Here is a 16454-nt window from a genome sequence, read left to right as displayed (position 1 = left end):
GAAATCTAGAAACAGCTTCCTATTTTGCAACAAAGCCTCCTTCACTCATGCTGCCAAACATACCCTCGTAAAACTGACTATCCTACCAATCCTTGACTTTGGCGATGTCGTTTACAAAATAGCCCCCAACACTCTACCCAGCAAACTGGATGTAGTCTATCACAGTGCCATCCGTTTTGTCACCAAAGACTCATATACTACCCACCACTGCGACCTGTATGCTCTCGTTGGCTGGCCCTCACTACATATTCGGCGCCAAACCCACTGGCTCCAGGTCATCCATAAGTCTTTGCTAGGTAATGCCCCACCTTATCTCAGCTCACGGGTCACCACAGCAACACCCACCCATAGCACGCCCTCCAACAGGTATATTTCAGTGAATATCCCCAAAGCCAACATTTCCTTTGGTCGCCTTTCCTTCCAGTTATCTGCTGCCAATGACTAGAACAAATTGCAAAAAATCACTGAAGCTGGAGTCTTATATCTCCTTCTCTAACTTTAAGCATCAGCTATCAGAGCAGTTTACCGATCACTGTACCTGTACACAGCCAAACTGTAAATAGCACATCCAACTACCTCATCCCCATATTATTACTTATGTAACAGTATAACTTTAGACCGTCCCCTCGCGCGAACCAGGGACCCTCTGCACACATCAACAACAGTCACCCACGAACCATCGTTACTCATCGCTCCACAAAAGCCGCGGCTCTTGCAGAGCAAGGGGAACCTCTACTTCAAGGTCTCAGAGCAAGTGACGTCACCGATTGAAACGCTATTTAGCGCGCACCACCGCTAACTAGCTAGCCGTTTCACATCCGTTACACTTACCCTCTTTCTCTTTTGCACCCCAGTATCTCTACTTGCACATCATCATCTGCACATCTATCACTCCAATGTTAATGCTAAATAAATTATTTTGCATTAATTATTTTGCCTCTATGGCCTATTTATTGCCTACCTCCCTACTCTTCTACATTTGCACACACTGTACATAGATTTTCCATTTTTTCTATTGTGTTATGATTGTATGTTTGCTTATGTGTAACTCTGTGTTGTTGTTTTTGCCATACTGCTTTGCTTTATCTTGGCCAGGTCGCAGTTGTAAATGAGAACTTGTTCTCAACTGGCCTACCTGGTTAAATAAAGGTGAAATTAAAAAAATACAAAGAAAATCAATTGTTTTCCTTCTTGATAGCTAGCTCAACAGTTGCTTAAAAACGATGACAGAAACAACAACGCTTTGGAGAGTATTTGACAATGAATCCCAGAATGCATTATATTATCTTAACATGGTATTGAAACTATTGAATAATGTGAATTATTTAGCAAATTAATTTGATTTATTGTCATCAATACACTAAAATATCACCCTGGCTTATGTAGTGGCAAAAAAAAAAAAATTGTTGGTGAAACCATTTGTTGGATCATTTATCATATAGCATAGCTTAAAGCAAGCTTATTTTCTTCTTGTAAATTTAGTAGGCCAGTGTCAGCAATTAATGCTTAGGCATGGTGGTGTGGTATTCAAATGATATAATCTGCCCACGGATCTGCAGATCTGGACCTGTATGGAGGGATCTGGTGTGACTGCACCGGCTGAAGCTTCGTCACTGACTACTGCTGATAATTAATTAATACTAATTTAATGGCAGAGTTGAGAGAGAGGTAATGGTCAAAACTTGGTAGCTTTTTTAACCAGCCAGCTGGGGCTGGATAGTCTTTTGAACGATCCTTGGCCAGTGTATACACAGATAGTGCGCGAAACCACTCACTCCCTGTCTTGTCTTTCAGTAAAGCCATCAAGGCAGCTAGCTAATTAACTCACGTTACTTGTTGGTGGCCCTTATTGTAACTAACCTATCGAATGGAGCGATGGTCAGGTAACGTCAGATAGTCACATAGCTTTTACTTTGAAACCGATAGAACACGTAACCTGTTGCAGCCGCTCCTCTACACGCCCACACTGTCTCTGCTCATTAATTCAATCTTTTGGGCGACAGAAAAAGGAATTCATGCAGTCGAAATTATTATCCGTCTTCGTTGTTTAAGGACGGATATTGATTAAAGAAACCGTGCACGGATCAATCCGATCGGATTACTGTTTTTATACTTACCTGTTGGAATATAAAATGATGAGAATGGAAAGGAAAATGTTTTTTTTTACGAAATTGTGTACTGTACTCATCTTTACAAACTGTGTTTCAGGTGAGGCAAATGGGCTATTAAAATATAGCCTACAATCCTAAAAGCTGTACACTAGACAAATAGTGTGGATAAATAAAATACTTATGCACATAGGCCTACTGCATTATTTAAAAGCCATAATGTCCATATCTTTTGTTGATAACTTCTTGGGACTGCTTGGGACCAGCCTGATTTACAGTACAGGCAATGCACCCTGTGACCCTCTCATGAAAAGGCACACTGTACCTAATTATGTTTCACTCATTGTCAATGTCTAACATTACATGTAGTTAAACTGATCTTGCTCTTTTTGTAGGGGACTATCCCAAGGCACAGAACGTTTCTTGGTTGTCTATCAACTTCAAAACACTGCTTTTGTGGGATCCTGAACCCACCAACTATTCATACACCGTTGAATATTCAGTGTAAGTAAATAATTCACATACTGATTTCTGGTTTATGCATTTACAGGAAGAGAGAACTATTTCAATCATTCCATGGAATAGTGTGTTTATCGGGCACTTCAATCATTATTGAATGGTTTGTTAAAAAAGGTCAGTTGCCGACATATCAAGTTATTACCAAATGCTGCATTACTGCCTTATACTATTCATGAAATGAAACGTCTCCATGAAATATTAAAAAGTTGTTGCCTGTCATCACATTATCATGGGAGGTCTGCACTAACCTATTCCCAGTCTCAGTCTCTGACCCTGAAGAGTATACACTATTGATCTGTTAAAAGGGTTTTCAGAAATGCATGCATCTTATACACAGAAAAATCAATGGTGTACATTTAACTTTGAAAGTTTCAAATGTACACAATTTTCAGTGAACTGGTCTTAAAATAACACTTTTGAAAGCGGTAAAGATTTAACTCTGTTTCCGTGTTCCCTTTTTACTCTTGAATTGTTCAAAGGAACTCGATTGTAGTGTTAGCACAGCTCTACTGTAGAGTAATACGCAACACCTACAGTGTAAAACATAACACTTGATTCAGAGTAAACTGGACTCACTTTGCTTAGTGCTGACGCTGTTACACTTTCTCAGTGTAAGAAGTTAAAACCTTTAGTGTTACAGTAAATCATTTTTGGTGTTGTTTTAACACTGGATGGTGTAAAGCCCAATTTGCAGATTTCCCAGGGTTCATTTTCTTTTTGACTAAATTGTAGAGTTAATACCCATGACTATATTTGTTAGTTGTTGAATTCATTCCTTTTGAAGTTTTGTGGCTTTCACCAAGTGAGTTCCTAGGCGAATGTTATCATTAAAATGAAACTATGACAATACATTACATATTGTATATCATAAGGCCTTGCTTATTGGCCTAGTTGATGGCCCATTTTTACTTTAACACGGTAGTGTTAGGAAACTCCTGGTTAAAAGGCCTCATCAGGCCTGCAAGTCACATTATGCTGGCTTGTAAAGTGATATGGAAATCCTGTTGCAATCCAGACAGAGTTAGGTATCCAAGTTAGATGTTTTTATTCACCAGGAACCTGCATTCTTAATTAATTGACATGGTTAGTAAACTTAATTTAAAAAAAGAGTACTTAAACCATTTAAATGGGAACAACTATTTCCTTAATGGGTGCTATAAATCTTACTAACTGATTGGATTAGTTTAAAAAAAAATGTGTTCTATATCTTGGTGTAGCATAAGATGAATTAATCAATCAATCAATCAATGTTGGCAACATGCAAAAACACAGATATTAAAAACAATCCTAAAAAACATGCTGGGAAATATGAAAATAACAGGTGTGGTTTTGATGGGACTGTTTTAATGTCAACATTGTAAAACAATAACTCTGGTTATTAACACCAACACTTGGGGTTCTTTTACACCACTGAGTGTTATTTTACACCACTTTAACTCCTGAATGAACACTAGAAATGTTACTGAAAAATCAACACCGGCCAATTTGCTGTGTACCGTCGAATAGATCAAGGGGGTTTGGAGCTGAAAATAGAAAAAATACAAATATTTTTTTTATGAAGTACAATGTGTGTGATATGTGGTGCAAAGAGCTCAATACTATGATTCAAGTCAAAGATTCATATTTGGTACTTTTCTTATTGTTGAAACTAAGATTCCAATACAGACCCAATGAATTACCTAAATGCAACAAAAAAAAACATGTTTGAAGATAATGATAATCCTTTGACTGAAACCTACCATTATGTCTATTTCAGTATTGGCCAGAACAGAGAGAGGAACGCTAACAGTATCAGAACGATGTTGTGACTGTATCATAAATATCTTCTTTATTTCAGAATCGGTCAGAACAGAAAGAAGAACCAACACTGTATCAGGACTATGGAGACAGAGTGTGACCTGTCCAACTCTCTGGTGGACCTGAAGGCCATATACTCCGCTGATGTCCTCTCAAAACCCCTACTTGGTGTGAACTCTGACCTCATAGAGTTCCCTCACACAAGGTCGGAGAGGTTCACCCCTTACAATGACAGTAGGTACCCCAGCCATACAATGACACATTTTTTACATGCCCTGATACATGGCTGTTGACACCTGTGGTGCCATAGGAATCAACAGCCATGTATCAGGGCACATTTTCTGCATGACAGTGTAGAAATGTTGGTTCTTCTATAAATCACCGGGAGAAAGAAGAGTGTGCGCCAGGTGTGACAAGCAGCTTGTCAACCTCTCATGGTATTTCCCTTCCAGCGCTTATAGGCAGACCTGAGTTCAAGATCGAGGTGAGCAAAGACAAGAGGAAGATCACCCTGTATGTAGAAGACCCTCTCACAGCCCTGTTCAATAAGCAGAACCAACAGAGAACCATCCGGGACGTCTTCGCTGATGAACTGCAGTACAAAGTCACCTTTGGGAAAGCAACAAGCACGGGCAAGGTAAGCTTAAAGGGTAGCGTGATAAAAATGGCAGCCCTACACTAGATATTTACAGTTCCTCAAAGAACTAGAGCCTGGGGCCGAACCAAGTGAGATAGACATTCATCAAGCTAAGAATATAATTATGATGAACAAAAAGATAAATGCAACATGTAAAGTGTTGGTCCCATGTTTGATGAGCTGAAATAAAAGATCTCTGAAATTTTCCATATGCAAAAAAGCTTATTTCTCAAAAAAAAAATGTGCACATTTCTTTACATCCTTGTTAGTGAGCATTCTCCTTTGCCAAGATAACCCATCCACCTGAAAGGAGTGGCATATCAAGAAGTTGATTAAACAGCATCAATCATTACACTTGTGCACCTTGTGCTGGGAACGATGAAAGGCCACTCAAATGCCACTCAAATGTGCAGTTTTGTCACACAACACAATGCCACAGATGTCTCAAGTTTTTGTGTGCATTTAGTTGGCATGCTGACTGCAGGAATGTCCACCAGAGCTGTTGCCAGAGCTGTTTTAGAGAATTTGTCAGTACGTCTAACCGGCCTCACAACCGCAGACCACGTGTAACCACACCAGTCCAGGATCTCCACATCCGGCTTTTTCACCTGTGGGATGGTCTGAGACGAACCACCCGGAATGCTGATGAAACTGTGGGTTTGAACAACCGAAAATTTCTGCACAGACTGTCAAAAACTGTCTCAAGGAAGCTCATCTGCGTGCTCGTCGTCCTCACCAGAGTCTTGACCTGACTGCAGTTTGGCGTTGTAACCAACTTTAGTGGGCAAATGCTCACCTTTGATGGCTACTGGCATGCTGGAGAAGTGTGCTCTTCACAGATTAATCCCGGTTTCAACTGTACCAGGCAGATAGCAGACACCGTGCATGGCGTCGTGTGGGCGAGCGGTTTGCTGATGTCAACGTTGTGAACAGAGTGCCCCATGGTGGCGGTGGAGTTATGGTATGGGCTGGCATAAGCTACGGACAACAAACACAATTGCATTTTATTGATGGCAATTTGAATGCACAGAGATACCGTGACTAAATCCTGAGGCCCATTGTCGTGCCATTCATCCACCGCCATCCCCTCACGTTTCAGGATGATATTGCACTGCCCTATGTTGCAAGGAGCTGTACACAATTCCTGGAAGCTGAAAATGTCCCAGTTCTTCCATGCCCTGCATTCTCACCAGCCATGTCACCCATTGAGCATGTTTGGGATGCTCTGGATTGACGTGTACGACAGCATGTTCAAGTTCCCGTCAATATCCTCCAACTTCGCACAGACATTGAAGAGGAGTGGGACAACAGGCCACAATCAACAGCCTGATCAACTCTATGCGAAGGAGATGTGTCGTGCTGCATGAGGCAAATGATTGTCACACCAGATACTGACTGCTTTTCTGATCCACGCCCCTACCTTTTTTTTATGTATCTGTGACCAACAGATGCATATCTGTATTTCCAGTCATGTAAAATCCATAGATTAGGGCCTAATTAATTTATTTCAATTGACTGATTTCCTTAAATGAACTGTAACTCAATAAAACCTTTGAAATTGTTGCATGTTGTGTTTATATTTTTGTTCAGTGTAAATTAAATGCACTAAGTGGATGATTAGCAAGCTTACTTCTGATTATATTGCATGGGAAATCTCTCTGTGTGTGTTATGCATATTTGATATTTTTATGATAGTAAAACAGTAATGAACAAGTTATACAAAATGAAATATATCAGAAGACATGCCTTCTTTATGTAATTCTCCCTCTAGAAAACAAAGATCTCTGCAAGCAGTGAGATAGAGCTAGAAGAGGGGGATATAGATCCTGGGGTGAGTTACTGCTTCAACATCCAGGCCTACATCCCCTCCCGCAGCACAGACAATCAGCTGGGAGAGCTCAGTCAAAGACAGTGCTCACCGGGTGACGATAAGTCCGTCTTTGAAGGTAAGGATACTAACAATGCCAAGGTTGTGGGTTCAAGTCCCACAGGGATCACATACACATACTAAACATGTATGCTCTCATTGTCTCTGCACTGCAAGTGGCTTTGGATTAAAGCATCTGCAAAGTGGTATACGTATATATTATCGTGATAAATAGTACTTCTGAGGTGTACTGTAGCAGGGTTGGTGTCTTTTATTTTCCAGTATACATTTCTGGCTCATGTGTCAGCCTTGAACTTTTTGACAAGTTGTGTTCATTAAGGAAATATGGCCCTGTTTTAATATATTCTGTAACTCGATAATTCATGTTGGCCATTATATTTTTAAGGGAGTTTAGATTTGCATCTGTGGTACTGAGGATATCGAATCCTTAGCCACTTAGCTAATGCCAAGTCCTAGTATTACAAATGTAGAATAATTTGTGTGCATCTTACTCGCTGTGAGGAATGATGAGATGAGGGGTTTAGGTGTTGATCATATCTTCTAGTGGGCCAATCGGGATGGGAATGCGAAGGATGAAATAAGCAAATGAATTACTAATGTTTAGACTGAATGTGAAATGCAATACTGGAGAAGTCCCTGTGTGTGTGTGTGTGTGTGTGTGTGTGTGTGTGTGTGTGTGTGTGTGTGTGTGTGTGTGTGTGTGTGTGTGTGTGTGTGTGTGTGTGTGTGTGTGTGTGTGTGTGCGTGTGAATCACTGTCCAGCCCAATAATGGTCGACAACCCTGTTTCTTCTCCAGAGTATGGGATCGGAGTGATCGTTGGGTTCATCCCAGCCGCTTTGGGGGCCCTAAGCGAGATTCGGTTGTGGGGGGGCTCCAACCTCGCGGCAAAACATTTTAGTGGAGACGATGGAGAGAAGCCTTAGGTTAATTTCCTACAATTCTACACATTTTGCCATGGGCCATATAGAAAATATATTGATGCTTTAAAGGTTTGAGGGCTCCGTAGATAGGTTATATGTTTAATTAAACTAAATTGTTTTGCGTAAGTATTGTCTGGATATCTTTAATATATGAATACCAAACAGTTAGATGACAGAACATGATGTAAAATAATCAAAGCAAAATGAAACACAACTGTGGAATGTGGTACTAATATGGTACTCTGTTTGATTGTGATGGCATGTTCATAATAAAGTCTTGTCATTCATTTGTGGTAATGTGTTTTTCTTTGATTTGAGAGACTGTTGAAGAGTGGGGGAAGGTTACGCAAATGGAGTGTTATCACAGCAGACATCAGTCTTATGTAGTTCCTGCAAAAAGTGTCTAACTAGCAGCACCTACAGGTCATTCAACTGGCATTAGTGTCACAAAAAAATATATATATATTGAAAAAAAAACAACATATAATTAAAACTTTCAAAACATTATACAATTACAATTCTGTGAAAATCTTATGCACACATTTTTTTGGGGAGTCCAAGGCAAATACTTTAAAAACACAAAGGTTAAAAGATCCATGGAAATGGAATGAGGAGATGTTTTCAGTTTTGTAAATGGATTAAAGATACAGTATAGTAACAGTCAGCATATTAGGCCTGCAGTAGTTCATTGTTGACTATCTCGTGATGCCTGCATTTATTTTAATGCATTCCAAATATTCCAAAGTATACTTAAATATACAAATAAATCAAAAAAATATATCTGGAGAATACTATAAATATAATATCATTACACTTCAACACACTTATTACAAGTGTACTTTCATATTCATTGTTTTTTCAATGTTTTAGTATACTATAATATGCTATCCTCACACTTCAATACACTTATTAAAGTGTACTATAAATGAATTGTTTTTCAGTCTATGTATACTATATGTTCACTATCATTAAACTTAAACACATTCATTAAATCTGTACTTCAATTTTAAACGCTTTAAGAGGAATTTACCTTTCAGCATGATAATAATCTTCAACACAAGGCCAAATCTACACCAAGCAGAAACAAATTACATTTAAAAATACTTAAATCATACTTTACTAACATATTTGAAGTATATTCACATTTGATTTTATTAGCATTTAAGTATATTAAATACACTTGAAATGATCTAAATTGGGACTTAAGTATATTAAATTGTACTTAAGTATATTAGATAAAGAGCAAAACAAATATACTTTGAATTCACCTTAAGTACATTTTATGTATATTTCTCATAAATCATAATTATACTAAAATGGTATTTGAATTAGAATTCCTGTATTTTCTTTACAAAAGAAGTGTATTTATAATGTGTTTCAACTAAGCTTTTACAAATACACATCTACTAATTAACTACATCAGCTATTGTAAATAGCCATGTAGAGGTTACCTTGATTGACCAAGGCATCTTCTCAACCAATGTTAACATGCTATTAACAAAGCAGTTGTGGCTAGAGCTGCAATTTACAAGTGTAAATTATGTATTTTGAATGAATATACTAATGTACAATTAAAGAGTTTTAAATTGAAGTACGGTTTTAATAAGTGTGTTTAAATGTAATGATTGTGAACATATTATCATACTTATCTTATCATATCATACTTACACTGAAAAACAATACATTTTTAAAGGTAGATTATATGATATTGATACTATACTAAAAGACTGAAAAAATATTAATATAAAGTACACTTTTAATAAGTGCTTTGAAGTGTTGTGATAGCATATTTATAGTTAAATGAAAAATACTGAAAAAAACTATGAATATAAAGTACACTTAATAATTGTGTTGAAGTGTAATGATATCATATTTATACTGTACTTCAGATACACTGGAAAAATACATCTTGTCTTTGAAGTATGTTATTACTTTTTAGACTTTTGTATATTTAAGTTTACTTGTAACATATAATATACTTTTTTTCACTTGGGTGTTGATGTTATCAGTGGACATTTCTGCAAAGGTCCCATTCCTGCTGACCAAACAGGAACTCCCATCATCCTCTCTGAGAAACTGGTGAGAGTGTGGAGAGTTAGTTAACATAAAGTTTAAGTTAATATAGCGATCATAAAACATTTGGTTATTTCACCTCAACTGCTATTTAATGTACATGTTTGGTCATGATAATTATCCAAACAACGTACCCACCTGTATACTGTGGTCATGACCACTCAGGTAGACTGTGACATCATACTTCTTCAGCAGTGGTCGTAGTCTGTTTACAAGACACATTGTGGGGCCATTGGGATCGATGGACCACACAGGATAGTGACCAGCTACCACAATAAACTCTGACCTGGGAGAGAAGGATAGACACAAGACTGTGCTAGCGGTCTGATCTAAAGCCTAGGCATTAGCTTCGGGGACCTAAAACAACTCTTCAGGTCTCAAGGAAAGGTTACTCATAATGTAAGTCTGGCTTACTGAACCTTTTCTCTTACAGGAGTATCTAGTCCTCATACAATAACAGTAAGAGTTAAGGAATGTGCAGTATGTGTAGCGGTGTGAAGGGCTCACTTGATTAAAAGAGTGATTGGAGTTTTGTGGAGGACTGGAGTCATTCAGGGTACTCTACAAACATGCTCTGACATCTTCACATTGTTTTTCCTGAGGCTAAAACAACAACTTGTCGATTCAGAGACTTCTCTTTTCCTCTGAACTGTGACAAAACAAAACATTGAATCCATCCAAGCCATTATTTACCCACAGAACAAGTTGTCTACTGTTTTACCACAATGCTTTCCCAGATGTACTGAGCTATATTGTATGCAAAAAAATACATATATATATATATATATATATATATATATTATTTTATAATATTACAAATATTACAAGATTTTGTTAAACAATTAATCTTTCATTTTCTCAAAAAAAGATAGGTGACAAAATGATTGCCACCCCAGTTTGTAATACTTTGTGCACCCTCTCCTGGGATAACAGCACTGCACCTTTTTCTATGGATCTTAGACCATTCCTCCATTTACAATGTTTCCAGTTCCATTGATATCCATTGGTCTGTGCTTACGGACTGCCCTTTTCAAATCAAACCAAAGGTTTTCAATGGGTTTCAAGTCCGGAGACTGAGATGTCCATTGCAAAATGTTTATTTTGTGGCCAATTAACCATTTCTGTGTGGATACCGATGTGTGCTTTGGGTTATTGTCTTGTTGGAAGATTCACTTCTGGCCAAGTTTCAACCTCCTGGCAGAGGCAAACAGGTTTTTGGCAAAAATGTCTTGGCACTGGGAAAAGTTCATGATACTGTTGATCTTGCCAAGGGCCCCAGGAACAGTGGAAGCAAAAATATCCCCACAACATCAAAGATCCACCACCATATTTTACAGTAGGTATGGGGTTCTTTTCTACTGATGCATTCTCATCTCGATGCCAAACCCACTACTGGTGTGCATGGACAAAGAACTCTATTTTCATGTCATCCAACAAATGTAAACGCATGGAGTTTGCTAAACGGCATTGGCACTTGGATTGGAACGGGTGCTTTGGTCAGACGTCATGAAAATAGAGCTATTTGGCCACACAATCCAGTGGTAAGTTTGTTTTTGTATAGTAATTTAAAGTTGCAATATGAAGAAATCGTTCCGCCATTCCCTGGTTGCTAAAATTCTAATAGTTCACCTAATTTCAGTTTATGTGACAAAACAAGCAGGTATAGTGTAGAGAATCATTGTACCATCTAAACCGCTGTGAATTTTCCAGAACCCAAAATATTGTATTTTCAGCTGTTTGAAGCTTGTGTACCAAACCAAATAGCGCACATAGAGCACATCTGCAACTTCTTAAACTTGCTTTCAATGAAAATGACAGATCTATAACTCAAATTTCTATGTGAATTTGGTCAGGTTGCTGAAAAAGTTACATATTGCATCTTTAAGAGAGATGATCAGGACACCATGAGACAATTTTCAGCATGTTGCAACTATGAAATATAGTTTTAAGGGACATTAATATAAAATGTTACCATTTGTTACCAAGACAAATTCTTTAGTGTGAATGTTTTGCTCTCTTTCAGGAAAACATAGAACTGGTTGTGGTGACATTCAATTAAAATTATGGAATTTTGTTCATGAGCAAAAGGCGAAGTAGAACATTTTTACAAGCTCTCTGTGAACGAACTGTTTGTCTTTATATAGAAGTCAAGTCTGTGATCTTTGCGTTGAATTCCATAGACATCCCATTTCTGTTTCATACAAGCACACCATGTTTTATGATCCACATCTCTTCTAAAATGAGTCTATAAACCACCCTGAGTGTCCGTCTGCAGTTTACAGGCCTTTCAGGGCACTATCAACTTTTATGTCAGCAGTGTGACAACCTCTCATCCATGTCTGTCCCTACATTCTCAACCCGATTCTTAAAAAGCAACTGAACACAATGATTCTGAATGTGTTTCTCTGTTGCTCATTAAGAAAAACAAGATTTCAGTCTTGGGGTGTGGTTCAATGTGGCAGTTACGGATGTTTGTCCCCCATGAGACACCATAGGAACAAAGCCAGAATTACTTCCCCAAAATAGTCAGAATGAATCTAAGATTAAATTAATAACAGATTTCTTGAGTTGATGTTTTTGCGGAGGTTTTAGTCGTGAAATTTGACATCTAGCTAAGGTGTTCGGAGGAGTATTTCGCATGTTATAAAATGTGTGATGTGTTGTCTTACAAAAACAGTCCGATCCGCTGCTCTGATTGCAAGATCTGTCTCACTGTCTGTGTTCTGCGGTAGGATTGGATAGAGAGCAATCACCGCAGCTGTGTGTCCTGTTTTAGTTGTCAAGTGAGCATGTCGAAGTCAAAACCCTACCCTCAAGTAAGTCATGACTAACTCACTTACAAAACTCTGTTTTGGACGAGACCGACTTTATTAATAAAATTATCCTATTTACACTTTGTAGTCCATTTTGACAATACAATAAATGTTTCTGACTAATATTGATGCCACATAGATCACTTGTTTGTTGGCTTCAGTTACACTTTAAATATACAGTATAAGTTTGTTCTATGTGATTAATGCCAAAACCAACTTTGAACTTAAAACAATAATTGTGTGCACGGAGCAGTCATCACATCAAGTTGCTAAATTGTCCAATCAACTGCATGACAGCCCAAAAATAGAGTTGAACCTGTTCCTGAGTAGAGTGGAGGTACCATAGTCTGGTCCCAGATCTGTTTGTGTTGTTTTGCTAACTTTTATGGTCATTGTCATAGGAATTGGCAAGACAACACAAACAGATCTGGGACCAGGCTGGATACACCAGATACCTGCCGGTGGCCTTGGGAGGTGCAATAGTCTCACTCACTACAGTGACAAAGACTTCATTGTTCTAAAGACCTGGCAGAGATTGCACAACCCTGTGGCATGCCGTGTACTCAACTTCATGGGACTGACTGACTAACTAACTCACTGTAATATGAGACATGCATGGCTCGATTACACGACTAGGTCTTTAGAATAGTTATATCATAAAAACATATTATATAAACAATTGGAGTCATAAATGTGTGATTGTGATTTATATGCTGGGAGGTTTAGAATCTGCTTGATTTTTTAAATATAATATAAATATATATATATATATATATTTACACAAAAACAAAACATATATTACATACGAACAACAATTTACAGACACACACAAACAACGACTACATCTCATCTGCCCAGACCTGAATGCTCACACCCCCACCCCTAGTACCTGCATTATTGTTTTCCACTTGAACTTAGTGTAAATTGTACCAATTTGTTTTTCTCGATTGCCCATGCTATTTCAGTAATAAATTATTACATTATTACACATTGTGTTAATGATGGCTGATTGATTGACTAAGTTTTAGTCTACTTTTTTTCAAGATGAGTGATGATTAGAGAATCGTTCAGCCCATTGGATATCTCACTACACCTCCATAGACCATGTTTTGAAATATGCAGACAGATGGATTAAAAGTAAGTGTACATTGTAATACTTCTGGCAGCCAACTTTCTAGCTCCGCCCACAACTTCCGGACTTGATAGCGTTCCAAGAAAGCATGGATTATTGAATCATTATTAGTTTTACACTTGAGACATGACTCTGCCATTGTGCTGTAGAACTTTGTCTCTTGTATAATAGATTCTATACATTCGTTTATACTGGATTAAGCATACATTTTAGTTAACTGTAATTGAATTAGTTATGCTCCAACATTCCTTCCATCAATAGTTTATATATTTTTTCTAAGACATTGTCAGTTGGATATGCTCTCTGCAAGAGTTTGTATATCTTACCAATCATCCTTTTCTGACTCAAATAAGATTCCCTCAAGGTTGCTCTGATGTCCAAAATATTGTTATTTTATTGTCACAATTTATTATACTTATGGGTCTATAATCAGCAGGGGACTCTCCCGATTTTCCTGGTTTTAACATAACTGAAATAATTGTTTGATAAATGGAACTAGGAAGTGCTGAATTGAGTGATGTGTGTTGTCATTTGTGTAAATAGGGGGGCTATTTCTATGGGAAAGCCATCCATTCCTGGTGCTTTTCTCTGTGTGAATGTTTTAACAGTATCTAATATTTCTTCCTGAGTGATCTGTTTTTAATAATCATTTTTTTGACTGCTGATAGGTTGCTTCCGAGTTGTTGAGTCTAAGAAGGCTACAAGTGTAACGACGTTCGTCTGTAGGAGGAGAAGCGGACCAAAAAGCAGCGTGGTGGTTACTCATGTTCTTTAATGGAAAATGAACGATACATGAAATAACTTATCTACAAAACAACAAACGGAACGTGAAAAAACCTATACAGCCTATCCTGTGACAACAAACAGTGACAGGAACAATCACCCACAAACACAGTGAAACCCAGGCTACCTAAGTATGATTCTCAAGCAGAGACAACTAATGACACCTGCCTCTGATTGAGAACCATACTAGGCCGAAAACATAGAAATGCCCCAAAACATAGAAAAACAAACATAGACTGCCCACCCAACTCACGCCCTGACCATACTAAATAAATACAAAACAGAAATAGAGGTCAGAACGTGACAGTACCCCCCCCCCCAAAGGTGCGGACTCCGGCCGCAAAACCTTGACCTATAGGGGAGGGTCTGGGTGGGCGTCTGTCCGCGGTGGCGGCTCTGGCGCGGGACGCGGACCCACTTCACCATTGTCTTAGTCCGCCTTATTGTCCGCCTCCGTGGCTTACTCACCATGGCCACCCCTCTCAATGACCCCACTGGACAGAGGGGCTGCTTGGGACAGAGGGGCAGCTCGGGACAGAGGTGAAGCAGCTGCTCGGGACAGAGGGACAGCTGCTCGGGACAGAGGGGCGATAGCAGCTCGGGACAGAGGGGCGGCAGCAGCTCGGGACAGAGGGGCGGCAGCTGCTCGGGACAGAGGGGCGGCAGCTGCTCGGGACAGAGGGGCGGCAGCTGCTCGGGACAGAGGGGCGGCAGCTGCTCGGGACAGAGGGGCGGCAGCTGCTCGGGACAGAGGGGCGGCAGCTGCTCGGGACAGAGGGGCGGCAGCTGCTCGGGACAGAGGGGCGGCAGCTGCTCGGGACAGAGGGGCGGCAGCTGCTCGGGACAGAGGGGGGGCAGCTGCTCGGGACAGAGGGGGGGCAGCTGCTCGGGACAGAGGGGGGGCAGCTGCTCGGGACAGAGGGGCGATAGCAGCTCGGGACAGAGGGGCGATAGCAGCTCGGGACAGAGGGGCGATAGCAGCTCGGGACAGAGGGGCGATAGCAGCTCGGGACAGAGGGGCAGCTGCTCGGGCGGCCCCTGGCTGACTGCCGGCCCCTGTAAGGATGGGCCGGAGAGACAGCCTGGTACGGGGGGCTGCCACCGGAGGGCTGGTGCGTGGAGGTGGTGACGGATAGACCGGGCCGTGCAGGCGCACTGGAGCTCTTGAGCACCGAGCCTGCCCAACCTTACCCGGTTGAATGGTCCCGGTCGCCCTGCCCGTGCGGCGAGGTGGAATAGCCCGCACTGGGCTATGCAGGCGAACCGGGGACACCGTGCGCAAGGCTGGTGCCATGTAAGCCGGCCCAAGGAGACGCACTGGAGACCAGATGCGTAGAGCCGGCTTCATGGCACTTGGCTCGATGCCCACTCTAGCCCGGCCGATACGCGGAGCTGGAATGTACCGCACCGGGCTGTGCACCCGCACTGGGGACACCGTGCGCTCCACAGCATAACACAGTGCCTGCCCGGTCTCTCTAGCCCCCCGGTAACCACAGGAAGTTGGCTCAGGTCTCCTACCTGGCGTAGCCATACTCCCTGTTAGCCCCCCCCAATAAATTTTTGGAGCTGACTCTCGGGCTTCCATCCGCTCTGCCGTGCTAGTTCCTCATAATGCCGCCTCTCTGTTTTTGCTGCCTCCAGCTCGGCCTTGGGGCGGCAATATTCTCCTGGCTCTGCCCAGGGTCCTTTCCCGTCTAGAATCTCCTCCCAAGTCCATCTCTCCAAGTAGTGCAGCCTCTCCCACTGCTGCTTTTGCTGCTGCTGCTGTTGCTCCTCCTGCTG

The 16454-nt window shown here is 40.5% G+C and overlaps 2 protein-coding genes across 4 annotated transcripts in view; one reads left to right on the top strand and one right to left on the bottom strand.

Moving 5' to 3' along the window:
* Window positions 1–16454, bottom strand: part of LOC139420371 (TLC domain containing 4a) — a 129771-nt gene that overhangs the window by 98520 nt on the left and 14797 nt on the right. The gene's annotated exons all lie outside the window — the stretch shown is intronic.
* Window positions 1982–16454, top strand: part of LOC139420370 (coagulation factor IIIa) — a 73179-nt gene continuing 58706 nt past the window's right edge. The window contains exons 1-6 of one of the 2 annotated variants that reach the window (XM_071170397.1): window positions 1982–2208; window positions 2504–2612; window positions 4465–4658; window positions 4877–5061; window positions 6833–7007; window positions 7747–8164. In XM_071170397.1, coding sequence (XP_071026498.1) covers window positions 2133–2208; window positions 2504–2612; window positions 4465–4658; window positions 4877–5061; window positions 6833–7007; window positions 7747–7874 — 867 coding nt within the window. In that variant the 5' untranslated portion in view covers window positions 1982–2132 and the 3' untranslated portion in view covers window positions 7875–8164. Of the gene's footprint in view, window positions 2209–2503; window positions 2613–4464; window positions 4659–4876; window positions 5062–6832; window positions 7008–7746; window positions 8165–16454 lie in introns of those variants that run through there. The other variant, XM_071170396.1, reaches the window with a different exon arrangement.

This window comes from Oncorhynchus clarkii, chromosome 11 (assembly GCF_045791955.1).
Source record: "Oncorhynchus clarkii lewisi isolate Uvic-CL-2024 chromosome 11, UVic_Ocla_1.0, whole genome shotgun sequence".
Taxonomy (NCBI): domain Eukaryota; kingdom Metazoa; phylum Chordata; class Actinopteri; order Salmoniformes; family Salmonidae; genus Oncorhynchus; species Oncorhynchus clarkii.
This window is presented reverse-complemented; position numbering and strand designations above follow the sequence as displayed.